The following is a 16,875-nucleotide window of genomic DNA, read 5'->3' as shown; positions in this document are numbered from 1 at the left end:
GCCGCTATCTGCCGAAAGGCTCTCTCGGAAGACGCAATGTCAGGAGGACTCGTAAATTCACTTCCACTCCCTCAATGTGGCCATTACGGACAAAGTGCATGCTGAGACTTTCACAATGTTGCTTTGAGAAGAACTTACTAGCGCTGACATGCTGTCATGACACAAGAATCTTCACAGCACACAGGGAGTCGGATGGCTTTCCTTTTTGCTCACCCCTATCATACAACGCTCACATTTCTTCAATATAGATTTTACATGAAACAAAACATTTTCATTTTTTATTTTATTTTTCAGCACGCTAATAACTGAACCAGTAACTCATCCATCTATCCATTTCCTTAGCCGCTTTTCCTCACAAGGGTCGCGAAGGTGCTGGAGCCTATCCCAGCTGGCTTTGGGCACACTCACAATCACACCTAGGGAAAATTTAGAGTGTTCAGTCAACCTGCCAAGCATGTCTTTGAAATGTGGGAGGAAACCGTAGCACCCGGAGCAACCCCACGCAAGCTCCACCCAGGAAGGCCAAAAGGCATTTTGACAAATATCAGTATCGGCCATTAAAGGGGCTGTCTGCCGGTTTCACTCAGGAAAATGCACTTTTTAAATACAGGATTTAAACAAACTAACTACTCTTCAATTTATAGATATGGGCTTTTCATAACATGTGGGGGTGATTTTGTCCTAAACCCCCACACCCCCAGCCTGTATTTTGCCATTTTGTGTTTGTTTTGTCAACAGCGGGCCGTTTCTGTGGAAAGACAGTGTTTACACCCCTCCAGCCAATCGCAGAGCGGGGTTGGCGTGTCGCAAACGGGGCCGGGCAGACGTGTCAGATGCGTGACGTCACTCCCGCGGCAATTTGAAAGCACGCACGGATTTTTTTTTTTTTCACTCACTCACCCACAGAAGCTTACATGTGTGAATGAGTGAGTGAAAAAAAATCCGTGCGTGGGTCTGCACTTGCAGTTTTTTTTCCCCTGCACTTGTAGTTACATAGAGTAGAAAAAGCAATTCATGATTATTAAGTTACGTCCATGAGTTGTTGTTTTTTTTTGTAGCGTAGAAAGAGCATGCCTGCAAGAGTATTGTCTGGATTGTCTGTGTATTGTCTTGTCTGTTATATTCCTGCAGTGTTTTTGTGGAAATAGCCATTCTTTGAGTGATGAAAGTCCTGCAAATAGCGTGCTAATTAGCGTTAGCGGGTTGATGACGTATCCCACTGTATATTAGCCTTGAGCTAAATGCGTTTGGGAGATAAGCTAAGCGAAATGTGTTTTGTATTTGCATGCTTACTATGTCTATTTTTCTTTGTTTTGCGTGTCTAGTTTTAGAGTTATCCCCAATTGGGGTTTAATAAACAGCTTGAAACCATCAGCACAGGACTTCTTTTTGAGGGACTGTTCGCTATCTGCCGAATATTTAACGTTTAAAATTATTTTGAAATTTTGTGGGGAAAAAAATTAAAAATACTCCCCTGAGCTCCTGAATTTTTTCTTAGAATTTTATAACAAAGATGTCTAAGATTTTAAAAAATATAAAATAAATAAAACGTCAACATTTGCAAATCTGAAAAGTTGTTCAATAAACATTTACTGAAAAATAATATTGTCTCCAAATAATGGTTAATTGGTGTCCTTGACTAATAATACATATTGGTCTCTATCTATCATTGATTAATCAGATAAATTCAGGATGGGCAGTACCAATGGCAGGCATTGGTATGGCACCTTTACTTCAAGGTATCTCAACTGCCCTCTTGTGGCCATTTTGGGAACTAGAAATCAGAAATTAGAAAATTGCTATTAATTTAGTGGGGTCTTCACTCAGAAATAAACACTGGTTGTATTCACATGAAATCCTTCTCAATCAAACTTCTGGGCTTCTGCATGTGAGCTGTGGCTGACGGCAGCTCTACAAGAGTCTGCCCATTGTATTGTCGTATTTGACTGTTTTGTTCTTCTACATGGCTGAAAATTGCGCTGGCGAATGTGCCTCTCAAGTTGGAATAGATGCGATATGAAAAAAACAAGCACTTAAATGCAATATAGCGGGGGTGCGAATGATTAAACACAATCAAGTGGGGGTACACTGCATAAACGATGATGTAGTTGGCTACCCATGAGCAAGCACCAGCGCTTGGTCGTGGCCTACCTGTGGCACAGAGGGCGATGAACGTCTGGACATGTTTGCGAATGAGAGTCAGTTTATCCTCAGGCAGCGGCAGCCTCCTCACTATGTGCTCGATAAAGTCGTTGGGCGTCACGGCTGCCAGGTTCCACTTCAACTTGCCCAACACCACCAGTTCCCATTCCTGAGGTCAAGGAGACATCGTGCGAACGGACGGTGAGGACACAAAAAGAAAATAAAACACTGACGAGGCGTTTTCACGTATCACAGGTACATTATGCTAGTTTCCCCAGCAGGTCCAATTTCAGTTTTCACATTGCGTAATTCTCATTCTTACAAAGTCATGATGCAATTGCAAAAACATTTTGGAGCATTTTAATTAGTCTTGACTGACTTCCTTTTTTTATGTTGAATTAAAAAAAGAAGTCCACCCCCAATTTTTATTTTTTTTTTGCAAAAATATGCTGAATGCGCCTCCACACATCTCAACCCGGTATTCTGATTTGTTTTGTGGAATATGAGTTAAGCAGCAATATCCATTTGTTTTTATCCATCTCAGAGGCGGCCATTTGCCATCACATTTGCTCAGGCCTCAGGTAACGACCAATCATGGCTCACCAGTTTTCTGAATCTAAAGGCCTCAGTATGCTTCTGCGAGAGGCTCGCGTCGAGGCGTCACGTTGGAGCTCCGCTCGTGCGTTTGCCTTCCGACTTGTGCGCAATACACATCTGTGTCTGCTGGAGTTTCACACCAAGTCCCGCTGTCGCTATGGCTGGGCCGCCACAGAGTGGCGATTCCTCTGCATTTTATGACGGATTCAGGAAGTTCAATTTAATTCAGAAACACGAAACAAAGCCGGGGGGAGAGTAAGTTCATCACCGTGGCAATTAATTATTGCCAATTTGCACCGGTGTCGGCCGTAAACTCGCCAAAACACAACAGCCGTGCGCTTAGCGAACACAGTTTTTTATTTTATTTTTTATTTTTTATTGTTGTTTTCCGCCTCTCGTCCCAGGCACATATCCACATGCACAGCCGTGGTCTCCGAGCAGGGAAGTCGATTTGCGCCGCCAGTTGCCTTCACGGAAACTATCTGGGCGGGGGGCGGGGAGAGAGAGAGAGAAAAAAAAGAAAAAACGCCATCGAACGGACCAATCAGAAGCGAGCGACGCCCCGCCATCGACGTGCGTCCAAGGATTGGCGACGTGTGCACGTCGGCCGGCCACGAGCGACGCAGCACTTAAAATTCATGGCTCGCGTCGATGATCGACGCGAGAGCAAACGTGGAGGCATAAATTAGGCTTAAGCCGTGATTGGTTGTTACCTGAGCAACTGTAGCCGGGTTTACGTGAAGCCATGTATTCCGATTAAAATGAATCCGAATAACCAAACGGAATGAAAATCCTCCATATACAGGCTGAATCAGAATGAAATTAGAATTTACAGCGGTGTTTTATTCCCTTTGCCGATCCGAATGAGCGTCATGTAAACAGTTTAATCTGGTATGCGCATGCTCTGTTTTGACGTAAATGTGTCGTGACGGCGTCTACGCAATTTAAAATGGCGGCAGCGTAACAAGAGCTATTCTACGACAGGATAACATACTTTAAAAGGTACTTGGAACTTATTATTATTATTTGTTTTAATTCAAGAGGTTAGTTGAATAAAAGTGTGAAAACTATCACACCTACTGTGTAACTGTCTTGATAAGTCACATGATGATCGATCTACACGTCCCATGGCTCATCTGATTAACATAATGGATTACGTATGTGGCAGAAACCTTCATTTGGAATAACAAGAGTCTTGTGATGCCATTTTCAGTCGACAGTAAGTGACAAAATGGCTGCCCCCTGAGATGGATAAAAGCGGGTAGATTTTGCTGCTTAAGTCATCTTCCACAAACACAATATTCAGAGTGTCATGTTTAGACTAGTGGGCGCTGAACAAAAGATGTTATTGTAAAGCAAATTGTTTGGGTTGATTTCCCCAAGTTGCCATTCAAACATCCGTGTGAGCATGACTTGTGAATTCTGCCTACCAACAAGTGGCCCAATCAGAACGATTCTGTCCATCCGTCCTAAAAGTTCAAATTACATTGGAAAAAAGGTTTTATAAATTACTATTGATGAAAACAGGGCCATCAAAGGTGAAAGTCAAAAAGATACTGTAACTGCAGTTTTCACTGTATTTTGCCTTCCTAAACTCACCAATTGTTTTCATTAAATACAAAAACAGCAACAACAACAACAACAACAACAACAAAAACTTATATGTTTTTTTGTGCAGCCTGCCAGAGCAACACGAGCAATGTCACCAGCTCAGGTGACCTCCCAACTGTGTGCTCCCTCCCCGCTCGTCCGTCTGGCATCTGGGACTTTCCAAAAGAGGCCCAGCAGAGGTACGGCTGTATGCGAGCGCAAGGGGAAGAATCCGCATTGAATGTAAATTCAAACCTTGAAAGAAATGTAAATGGATTTCCTCCCACACAACCCATTAAAAGTCATTTGGAAGATCCACCATTGTCAAGTACCAAACAGGCCTACAATTCATATGCGTAAATGCCTCATCATCACACAAGACATTGCTGTAGCACTACATTGAGCATGTGATGGGACATGACACTAGGTGTGGTGTTCTCCCGTCTTTGGGTGTATTGTTACTTTCACTTCCTAGAGCAGGAGGTGATTAACTGAAGAGTTGGTGACTAATTTAGGAAAACATTTAGCGGTTTGGTTCCGGACTACTGCCTTGTGACTGCGACCACGGATGCCGCTCATTTTCTCCCTCAGAGAGACACCGCATGGCCTCGGTCATGAGATCATCCAACATGGCTGGCGCTGACCCTGTACGTTTGCTTTTTCAACTGGCCAAGTCAGATGTGATTTTTTTAAAGTAAGTAAAAATTGGCAGCGGCATGCAAAAAGATGATTTTCATCATTATGAAAGCCCATCACGGCAAAATCGGCAGTGTTAATTCAACACCTACAGAGTTCAACTTAACATTTCAAGAGTGTCTTTACACTGAGATGGAGTTAAAATATTTGCACCATCTCGTATCGCCATTTTTAACCCTCAAAACATTAGAAATGTCCATATTGACTAAGTGTAAGTCATCCTTAAACATTTCTCGACAATAATATGGTTTATGTGACCTCACTAGTCTAAACATGACATTCTGATTAATATTATGTTTGTGGAATATGAATAAAGCAGCAAAATCCAGCCATTTGCATCCATCTCAGGGGGCGGCCATTTTGCCACTTGCTGTCGACTGAAGATGACGTCAATGTTGCTCAGAGCTCACCTGTTTTCTGAAGCTACGCTGTGATTGGTTGTTACCTGGAAACTGAGCAACATTGATGACATCTTCTTTTGCTGCTTAACTCATCTCAGCTGGCTCTGGGCAGTAGGCGGGGGACATCCTGGACTGGTCGCCAGCCAATCGCAGGGCACACAGAGACGAACTACCACTCACACACACAAGCGCCCAATTAACCTGCCAAGCATGTCTTTGGAATGTGGGAGGAGACTGGAATACCCGGAGGAGACCCACGCGGGCACGGGGAGAACATGCAAACTCCACCCAGGAAGGCCAGAGCCTGGACTCAAACCCGAGTCCTCAGAACTGGGAGGCGGACGTGCTAACCAATCAACCACCGTGCCGCCCGCAACATTAACAAGAATACCATATTTAGACTAGTGGGGCTGCATAGAACAATGTAAAAAAAAAAAAAAACGTTTTTGGGTTGACTTGCTCTTTCAATTAATACAGCCAGAGTTGAAAAACAAACTTTCACACTCCAGTTTTTGCTGTGACTGAAAATGACTTCATGTGCCCAAACTTTTATTTGAATGTCAGCGTTTCCCAGTCATAAGCGAGGAGGAGGAAAATAGCAAATTGGAGAAGTGCAGGTGCGACTGCGGAGCTTAATTACATCTCTGCAGAGTTTTACCTATAACACTTAGGCGACTAACTCTGTAAAATAACACCTACTCTGGACAATATTAAACTAAAAATGTTTAATTGACACTTCAGGAGATAAAATCAACTCCCACAAATGTAACCGTGGAATTTGAACACTGCAATTGTTGCAGTTTATTCCACAAGTGCATCTGTGACAAATAAAAGCTTGCAACATAGCAGAGCTGAATGCTGAGTGGCAGGTCGGCCCCCACTTCCTTCTGCTACTGCCTTCCTCTGGTCACACCTTCTTTCTAACATTGCGGTTCAATTTACAAGAAATTCTTACCAAAGATGAGGACCACAAAAAAAAAAGAAAAAAAAAAAAGAAGAAGAAGCAGCGATCACATGCACTGAGCAGCTGATCTCTGTTTCCTGTATCTACTTGACGGCCAAAATGCTGCCTTATACAGAAACACTGAGAGGACGCATCAGGAAACAAACAGTAGAGGGCCTCAAAAGTTACAAGTCAGGCATGCTGCTTGATGGAGAGCACCTCTTTCACGTGCTGACCATATAGGTACGAGAATGGAAACGAGAGCTGCCGACTTATTAAAATGAGGCCTCTTTCACAACAGGGGTGGGATTGCACGTTGTTTACCGAGGAATGTTTATGTAGTGCTGCAGGCCTTCATTATCTGATGTGAGACTGCGCCTAAGTAATTGCTTTGCACAGGTGAAGGCAGCCCCTCACAAACAATCGCTCGACCGACCCCCACGAGCGCGGCCATCACGCACAAGCCAACGAGCGTGACATAACATGGCATCGTGCGTGCGCGTCGGCGGTTTATTTTTGGATGAAGGCTGAACTGTAAAAGGCAAACTTGGATTTCTCTGTGTCTCTCTCCCACTCTGACAGGAACAGAGTCAGAAGTTTGGCTGCCATTCAAGATGACCTCGTTGCTCTGCGCGTGCAAATATTTGCCGCTAGATGGCGATGGAGACCATTAGACAGACTTTAAAGCCCAGCCAGAGGGCTCTGTGCTGTAAAGAGCCCCTGTGGAACAATTCACGTGTGGCTCTTGTGTTTCATTAAAACACAGATTTAAGTGCACCCTGGACTAAAACAAAAAGCACTTTTTTTGTGGTGAATGGTGATGGCTATAATTCAAAATACAACAACATCAACAAAAAGGGGGGTGGATTAAATGTTGAGCAACTGATAACGTTTGGTTACTTACCAGCAGCTCTTGTGGTCTGATGGAGTTATCTGTGTAGATGCAAAGCTTCTCTGCAGTTAATGGACGAGTCTCTTTCAATTTGGATGCAAGAAACATGCAAACTGCTCCCAGCAGCTGCAGGTTACACTTTTTGGTGGGGACCACTGCTAAAAATCTGTCTAAGTAGTTCATGGCCAGGGGAAAAACTTCTTCCTCGCACTTCTGTTCCTCACAAACCTAAACAGGGGGAGAGGGAGAGAGATAGAGGCACTACAATAAATACAATGCAACAACGTTCAGTGACATCTACTTTTATTCCCAAGAACTAGAAAAGCATAAATAAGCTTTCACTAAAACAAAAAAAGGGCACATACAAATGCGATGACACACAAAAGTTGGTGACCAGCCAAGAATTTGCGCTCGGTCCTGATCAGTTGCGACATCACATTTAATCGAAGTGATGATTACACAAAGCATGAATTAAGTGTGAAACACGTCAATATAGTCACATTCCTGCAGTTCATTCACTAAGAAATGAATTCAAGTCACAATCGAAACGAGCCAGAAAACACCCCGCTTGTAGCGCAGCACGCGGAAACACTTTTTTCTTCATTCGTCATGTTTTTCAAAAAATATTTAAAAATACAAATAAATTGTCCGGATGCATTTCTTTGGCACGATAATAAACTACAACGCCTTACACGTCATACCCGACTATTCGTATCCAAATTGTCCGAGGATAAATATGAATAAAATGTCAAAATAAAAGGCAAGTCGCAGGAGGCTGGGGTGTTGTGCGTCACCACGAGCCGATATATTCGTTTTAAAAATTAATTTAAAATATCCAGTAGGTCGGAACTTGATCATATTTACATGAAAATAAAGCGAAGAGCCTCTGCTATGTGTAGAGTTCGTTGTTAGTGAGAAATGTATCAATTTTGATCGATTTTTTAACATAATTCCTGCGTGAGGCATTGCGAAGGGGGAATAGCAAAGGCGCATAAGGCCCTCGCCCTTCCTCCATTTCAAACAGATACCCCAAAAGTTTGCAACATTAAAACACATCAATTCTCCCGTCAGGGGACAAAGAAGCTTGCCATGCGCCATAGCCGATGGATTTTAAGTGCTGTTAATGTCTTTATGACATTGTAAAGTCCTCTTAAAAAGCACAAGCGCGACTGTAAAAAAAAAACCAACATGGCGAATCGACTAGCGCGGTCCTCGGCGAGTGCATACGTGTGCATGGAAATAGTCGGACTAGCTTGAATAAAATCATTAGAAATATTCGAAACAACCGCCACACACAGCAGAAGACACCCAAGAGGCAAACATTTGCAATCGTTATGGATGGAAGGTGAAAGCAGTGGAAAGACAAGCGACGCGAGCGGACTTTAAAACGCTGAAAAACTGGTCAAAAGCACACATTTGCCTAAAAATTAACAAAATTAGCCACAAATGGAAAGTTGAGTAGGTCAACGTTGAAGTAAAAGCAGTACCGAAAGCACGGGGAGCATTTTAAAAGGACACAACGAGCTTTGTGTGGCGTTTCTATACCTCCAACATCCAAGTGGCGACCATCCTCCTCATAAAGGGCTGAATGTCTCTCTGCACCCCTTTAAAATACGAATATTGAGGTAGAAACCTCTCCTCTATGGTCAACAAGCTCTGGAGGACTCGGTCATCACAAAGGAGGTTCGGATCGGGACGAGCCCGTATATTGGTGTCCATTTCCAGGCAGAGCAGCTCCATGGCGTTTGGCTTTACAAGTCACAACAACAACAACAACAAAAAGAAGAAGAAAAAAGAAAAGAAGCAGGATCACTGTATGCGAAGTGTGTCGGAGAGCAAAAACATGCACACCGCGTTGAAAGAGAAAGTGTCGAGGAGGCATAAAAAAAGAGAGGCGAGACTGCAGGGGCTCCTCGGCGTCGTCCTGCCTCTCGTTGTGGAGAACTTTTCCTGTGTGCCTCCTCAGTGCGCCTCGACTTGCGTCAGGCGCATTTCAAGGCTGCGCTGCGGGCGTGCGCAACTGACGCAATTCACTTCATTAGCTCTGAGCAGCAACCACATGGCTCGCTCGCTCTTTGCATGCTTGCTTTCTTCTTCTCCTTGTCTGGCATGCGTGCACACGCCGCTTTTATGCCTCCAAGTTCACTTAGGCACCATTTTACCGGCAAAAGTCGAATAATGGGGCATGATTATCTTTGCGAGCGTTCATCTTCATATAAGCTTAAAAACTACATCATTTTCTTTTAAGTTAATGTTTTGATGAAAAGTACTTTGTAACGACCGGGTAGCCCTGTACAGAACGTCACGTTATTTATGTATTTATTTATTATAATAAGTTGCCGTGTGGATGACTTTTTACAGTGATTCTGGTGAACAAAGAGGGGCTGGCCATGTGCTTTCCACAACATGGCAACACTGAAGCACTACAAAACAACTTTTCCCTGCTCTGGTGAAATATGACAAGCAAAGAAGCGGGTAGATGGGAAACTGGCTGAGAGTTGCGCATGTTGAGCAGATATATATAGTTAAAATATATATACATAGCTAGCTAGCCTAGAGATGCGAATTTGCATGGGTAAATATGTTAATCCTCCCCCATATCCCCCATTCTTCTCGGGCGACTTCAAAGCTGTGAGTTGTGAATGAAGGCCGCAGTGCATCAGGGGAAGACTGTATAGTCCTCCCATGGTCTTTTGCATCAAGCTCCTATAGGCTGCATGGCACTCTTGGGAGAAAAAAAAAGCAAGGGGAAATGTCTCTTTAAAGTTTTTTCCCCCCTCACTCCCCCCTCCTCTCCAGTCTAAAGTAGTTTCCTCCTCCCTCCGCGTGTATCTATTTGCATATAGCCAATAGTTCCTCAGAGCTCGACCAGGCTGGGCGATTGTTACTGGGCAGACTTCCTCTTACCTTCCTCCCCCTTTGCTAGGATGCAAAAACACATCAATGAGTGGGGCAGATAAATATGTAATTGCATGAAAGGGAACACAACTTCAGCTGGTCGCAGATCAGTGCTCACGTGACAATATCTACAAAAACACAATTGATGCAAATAAAAAAAAAAAGATATAAAATGCTAAGGAAAACAAACAAAAACAAAATCGTTCAAATGTGGGCGAAAAAATAAATAAATAAAAAACAGAGGCGCGCTGTTATACGGAAGCAGGTGCTCCAAACTGTCCCAGCGTCCTTTCCTTCACCTGCATGGTTCGCACCTGCGGCTGTTTGCACACCGACAGTCATCTCTTCACATGTAAATTGAAGGATTTGCGCCCCATATTTGCTTATATGCATACCTTCCATGTCGGATCATGCCTCCAAAAGTGCGACCAGGAGCGAACTGACTTGAAAAAAATACTTTCAATCATTTGTTGCATATTTTTACCTATGTGAGTTTGTGAATATAATGCAAGGACCACGTGGTTGAATCACACACATGCCTGGGCACGTTTTTTCCCCCTCCTATTGTGCAGTTCCACGGCGGAACACCGCAAGGCATGCACATCACAGGCGGAAGCGTTCACTCAGCATATCAGAATAAAGCTGTAAGATATCTTGGCAAAGACAAGACGAGACTTTATGGCATTTACAGGCGCGTTGTTTACTAGGAGCCAAACTCTCAATTAAAAATGAAAATCAAGTGTAAGTGCGCTGCACGCATGCGAGAAGTGCACGTCGGACAATATCTTGTGTGCGTCAAAGTTTTTAAGTAGGTTAATTAAAAGAAGATAAACATAACCTGAAAAACATTTTTATATAAAAACGGATTAGAATGACGTGGTATTCAATTGAAGTGAGTGATCATCACCGCACGTTCAAATCCCTGCATGTGGATGAAGATTGTTTTTTTTCGTTTTTTTAAAATTTAATTTAATTTTTATTTTTATTTTTGTCGACATGACAATCGGGACCAGAAGTAATGATGAGAAAAATGCTGCGTGCGAGACGAGAATCGGATGGGGAATTCACAGAGCTCAACCGAGACAGACACGAGAGGTGATAGCAGCTCACTTCTGAGAATTTGTCATAAACTCACTAATGTCCCCCAACTTCCCCGCCCCACCCCACAGATATCAAGCGGTATGAATGAAAGAAAACTTTTAGATTAATTGCAGTTGTGGGAGGAAAAAATAATTAAAAAAAAATGCTACAATAAATGCAAGCTTTTATTACACATCTGTATTGGAAAGAAATGAGTCAAGGCGGACTTGGTGGCCACTACAGCCTGCAAAGCAAAAAAAACCCAATGTGAGCAAATTATTTCCATTTTCTTTTCTTATCTTTTGTCCGTTTAGTTGAGAGAAGGTGTTTCCCAAACTGTAGCCAAACTCGTTTGCATAGATAAGATCAGTTGAGGTATGTGAAAAGAAAAATAGCCACAAACAAGTCTGCATGGAGGAGACAGCATACCTGACTGACATGCAGGGCTCACCATTCACATTTTTATTTTATTTTAAAATCTGTAAATTGCATGAAGAATTTACATGAAACAAAAAACAAATTTCTGGAGTATAGTGTTGCACGGAGCTTGCAAAGAAAATATCAATATTGATGGAATAAATAATTAACTGAAGGTCCCACCTGGATCTGGTTTACTTCTTTTATTAAATAGTTCAATCTTGGATGTTTTAACATCATTCTTCATTCTCTGGATATTTTAAAATTAATTATTTTCCATTAAGACATCTTTTTTTTTTTTGTTATAAATGATCACTGAATGATTGTTGAACCATTTTTGTCTCAAATCAGTTACAATTAATTAGTGACAAAATGGGAGCAATAAAATAAAACTTTTAAATCTTAAAATTCAAACGTGCTTATTTCTTCATTTTCCAGATGTTTTACTTGTTTGTTATTAATTTGGTGTGGATTCTACAAACATGGAAAATATATCTGCGCTGGAATCAAAATAAATGTGGACTTAGTAGTGAGAGTAGAACATGAGTAATTTAATGATAATGATAATAATAATAATAGTAATAATAATAATAACAATAATAATAATAATAATAATAATAATAATAATAATAATAATAATAACAATAATAATAATAATAATAATAATTATAATTATAACAGAAAATCCTTCATCAGGAATATGTATAACACATTTGCAGTCAACATTCTTCTTTATTTCTTCTTCAATTAAGCAGCAACACTCTCCTTAGTTCATCAGTATAGAAAAACTCCGAACACACAAGGAGCATCTTATCATGATAGAAGATCAAACATTTACCCGCCCTGCAGGCACTATAATTATGAGTTGACACCACAACATCTCCAAAATTATTTGTTTGTCACATTTCCCCATTGTGGCTGTTCTGCTGTATGGTTGAACAAGTGCAGATGTGGCAGCCAAACAACATCAAATGAGAAGTTCAACTAGCCGAGAAAAAAAAAAAAGGTGAAAAACAACACAAGTAATTGTAAGAACACACTTCTCTGCAGCTCCACACTTGAAAGTCAACATTTCCAAATGAGTGCGGGCGTTGGAGTATCAATTAGAAAATGACTCCAATCTGACAATAGTCAGGCTTTTAGGAATCACGCGAAAGCTCCACAATTGCAGAGTCGTGCCAAATAACTCGCATATCAAGCCAGTGACACATCAACCTGACACTGAGCAGATAGGATATCCTTCCCGAAATATTTTGGGCTGATAATATTTGTTCCCTTTCATCTCCAACAATGTTTCCTTGCGATGTGATGAACTTTCCTCAATCACCTGTTCTTCGACCGCCTTTTCGCCGCACGCGGCTGCGGTTCAAAATAATGCAGCTTTGGCATTGAGCGCCCTTGCCTGCAGACTTCCCTCAGACTCCCTCAGAAATTCTTCACAAAAACACATCCTCCCAAATTCTTTGAGACATCCCATATCTCCACAGCTGAACGCAAAAATAAAACAAGAGGGAGCGAATGGGGTGATGGTGATTGTGTTGACTGCGTGATGCCTGTTTATATGCAACAGCAACCTTTCAGAGAGGCATCAAACTCCTTTAATGCAAGAGTGACACCATCTGAAAGGTATCCAACCTGCGGTCATAGTGTCTGCTCGCTGCTGGCCGAGTTGACACCGTTTCATTACATGGAAGCGCTTGAGCACTGATTTGTTCAAGCCTTCAGTTGGAATGTCAGGTGTGCGAGTGGTTTCATCCTATTTGAATTCAGTGATTGAAAGACACAAAAGAGAGGACAATTCTCTGTTGACCAAACAACACAACCCTGTGACTTGTATCCAAGATGAAGGGCTCCTAAAAAGTATTTCCACAAGATAATTCGATAAGTTTATTGATGGGGCACAATCCAATTCAAGGATGTAACAATTTCAAAATGCAACAACTCGATTTGACGCGTTAATTAACATGCAACAATATGTAAAAGATCTCCAAAGCCCAAACTGTCCAAGTGAATTTAATTCAAAGAAACAAAAATTCATCAGTAACATCAAACCGATATACCTGGTGCATATCTCTCATAAAAACACTGTTCGATACATATCTCGATATATTTGGTGCAATATGATTCAAGGATGCAGCGGTTTTAAGATGTTGTCATTAAAAAGGAAGAGTCTTCTATTCAAATGTTTCAGGGTCTTTGCAGTGGAAATTAAAAGAAATGTGGCTGATTTGGAACACAGCATCTTCATTTACAATGTTTAAAATTTAAAAAAAAAATAAATAAATTGCCTTGACCCATTTTTTTGCACCACAATAAACTACAAGGCCTAACACATCATAGCCGACTATTCCTACTAAAATTGTGCAACAATAGATAGGAAGAAAATATCAAAATACATATAAAGTCAGAGGAGTTCAGTGTGGTGTGTGGCACCCTCAAACTGGTATGTTCACATAAAAAAATAAATAAAAATATCCAGTGGGTTGGAATTAGATAATATTGATATGAAAATAAAGCTTAGAAGCTTGTGAATGTCTGGAGATGGTTGTAAGTGAAAAAGTAAGTGAATGAATGAATGAATGAACGCATCACATCCAGTCACCGTCAATTACCGACGGCTGTAAGTTGCCCGCATGTGCGCTGGAAATATCGCCTGCTAGATGTGGCTAAACCTTTACTTTAAACAAGAACCAAACTGTCTGGTATTCATTTACCTTACTTCTAACCCCCCCCACGTCATTCCTACACCCTTCCTCCCCTCACATTCCTCTCCGGGTCTTTTGAACCCCACTAACAGTCTCGAACGTCGCCATCGAACAATCCAACAAATGAGCTGCAAAATATTGTTGGAGTGTGTTGAAAGCAAATCGCTGCTGTCCTTTTGTGTTTGCCACGTTTTGTCCTGCACACGCGTGAAGGCTCAGCTGCCGCCGCCGCTGTCTCTTCACCTCCATCTCCTCCAGGATTTTCCCATGTTCCTATCACCAGCCCTTGACTTTGTCACTCATGCAACAGCTGCTTGCTGATACCACACCAAAACGTTCCAGCCTATTGCGCTGCCTTCTTTCACTGTGCACACACAGAACAAAGGCATTGTTAATCCCGCTGAGTCCTTGGAGCACTAACTGCATTTTTTGTGTGCAAAAAACTCCCAAGAATGTTTGAAAATTGTGTCTGTTGGTGGTTCGGAAGGATCAACATCCTGAGGACTTCCACTCCAGACAAGAACAACCTCAGACTAAAACATAGCCATGGTGAGCTCGTGACTGGGCTTATCAATAATTCTGCGTGACGAATGATTAATGGAGCCTATCACACATTGTTGCTGTCTGTTAAACTAACGGGCAGCAATGAACCGCCAAAATTTGTGGGTTCATTGTTCATGTCCCTATTACATTGAGATTTACTAAGTAGGGATGTAATGATTTCCAAACATCACGAGAAAATTATTATCACAATATGAAGGTCACGATATGATAAACATCACGATATTGTGGGGGGGGGATGGGGGGCGGTTGGCGATATTTAAAAAAGATCACAATAAAAACTGTAAAAAAAAAAAAAAAAAAGGGATCATACAAAAAAAGCACAATATTGTACTTTTGTGCATAACAGCAATGCATATAAACCACCTACAATCTCTAATAACAATATTGAGGCACTTACTTGCTAATGCAAGCACACATTGATCGCTTCACAAGCAAATTAGGTTCCCCTTCATCTGACAATTAGCATAATTTTAAACATAGAAGGCCAAAACATCCATAATGAAAATTAAATTGCACTAATAAACTAGCCACTAGAGGGTGCTAGAACTGCACAAATGGAAATCAACCTGACTTTTTTAACAGATGTTTTCCTTTTAAATATTGTGAACATGACGACGACGATATTGTGTCAGTTTTAATATCACGATATTGCCCATATCATGAAATCCCTACTACTAAGTGGTGTCCAAACTATGGCTCGGGCGCCATTTGCGGCTCACAGTATATAGGCTGACTAAAAAAAAATAAAATAATTTTAGACGTAAATCTTACTAAAGATGTTTTGGTTCTGAATGTGGAGATGGGATTCAGCCACTGCTCAGTGCAGGGGAGTTATTCAATTGGGATGCAGGGCTGTGGCCCACCACAAAAAAAAAAAAAAAATTAAAAATATCATCAGATATTTTCACTTTTATCTATAACAGGAAGCCATGATGTAGCAGTTTATCAAAAATAATTATATCAGATGAAAAATGTTTGACCGTGTTTAAAAAGAAAAAAAAAAAGTGGCCCGTGCATCTTTCTATTTTTTTTTTTCCATGTGGCCCTTTAAGGAAAAAGTTTGGACATCCCAGCTTACATGGAAGTCTGAATTTAGAGTTCTGCACCGTGTAGTAGCATATTTTGCCGCAAGATGCTGGAGTAGCACAGAAGAGAATCTACTAATCTACTAGAAGACAGCAGGAAGAAGAGGACGCCCCTTCAGTATACAGTCATACAAGATCACATTTTGCCATTTCATATCCATTTTTTCCCGACAGAACAGCGACGACATAGCATCGTGTGTGAGTATTGTTAGCTCTCGTTGAAGGCCGTGCATTTAAAGTATCCGTTTATAATTACCGTAACATAGACGCTCATTTTCGTTCACACAATACTGTGTTAGCATCAAACGAGAGGACTTTTATCAGATGAAATTAAAAAGTTTGGTTGAACAAATAAGGGTTTAACCCTTATTTGTTCAACCAAACTTTTTTTCAGTTTTAAAGTAGTTGACTTCAAATGGGAGTGAAAAATAAACAGCTTGATGCAAGCACACTTTTAGCTTTCTTACTTGAAGAACTGCATAAAGAAGAGAGGCTTTGAGGTTTCATTTCCCTGAAGTGATGTCAAACCAGTGGTCTTGGTATAGTGTACCCCAAAAACCTTTCGTCATAAATACCCCCTCTCCAAAAGCAGAACATAACACAACTGATTAATAAATGAAAAATAATACATTTATTTCATCTCCTTAATTTTTGCATTTAATTCTACTGCATTATCTTCTTTTGAACTCGAATTAAACTGAAATAAATATTGCCTTGAAAATAAGTACGGTACATAAATATAAATATATATAAATAATAAATATTAATATAAATATATAAAAAAAAATAAAGCTGCCTTTGTTATATTACTATAATAACCTTTAACTTGAAAATAAAAATGTAGGTCATATTGAAAAAGCGAAGG

The 16,875-nt window shown here is 41.1% G+C and overlaps 1 protein-coding gene across 2 annotated transcripts in view; it reads right to left on the bottom strand.

Moving 5' to 3' along the window:
- Positions 1-16,875, bottom strand: part of ccnd2a (cyclin D2, a) — a 96,822-nt gene that overhangs the window by 19,140 nt on the left and 60,807 nt on the right. The window contains exons 3-5 of one of the 2 annotated variants that reach the window (XM_077515589.1): positions 8,807-9,010; positions 7,274-7,489; positions 2,152-2,311 (exon numbers count right to left, since the gene is read on the bottom strand). In XM_077515589.1, the coding sequence (XP_077371715.1) occupies positions 2,152-2,311; positions 7,274-7,489; positions 8,807-9,001 (571 nt within the window). In that variant the 5' untranslated portion in view covers positions 9,002-9,010. Of the gene's footprint in view, positions 1-2,151; positions 2,312-7,273; positions 7,490-8,748; positions 9,011-16,875 lie in introns of those variants that run through there. The other variant, XM_077515590.1, reaches the window with a different exon arrangement.

This window comes from Festucalex cinctus, chromosome 3 (genome assembly GCF_051991245.1).
Source record: "Festucalex cinctus isolate MCC-2025b chromosome 3, RoL_Fcin_1.0, whole genome shotgun sequence".
Classification (NCBI taxonomy): domain Eukaryota; kingdom Metazoa; phylum Chordata; class Actinopteri; order Syngnathiformes; family Syngnathidae; genus Festucalex; species Festucalex cinctus.
The sequence above is the reverse complement of the archived record's forward strand: the minus strand, read 5'-3'. Positions and strand labels throughout refer to the sequence as shown.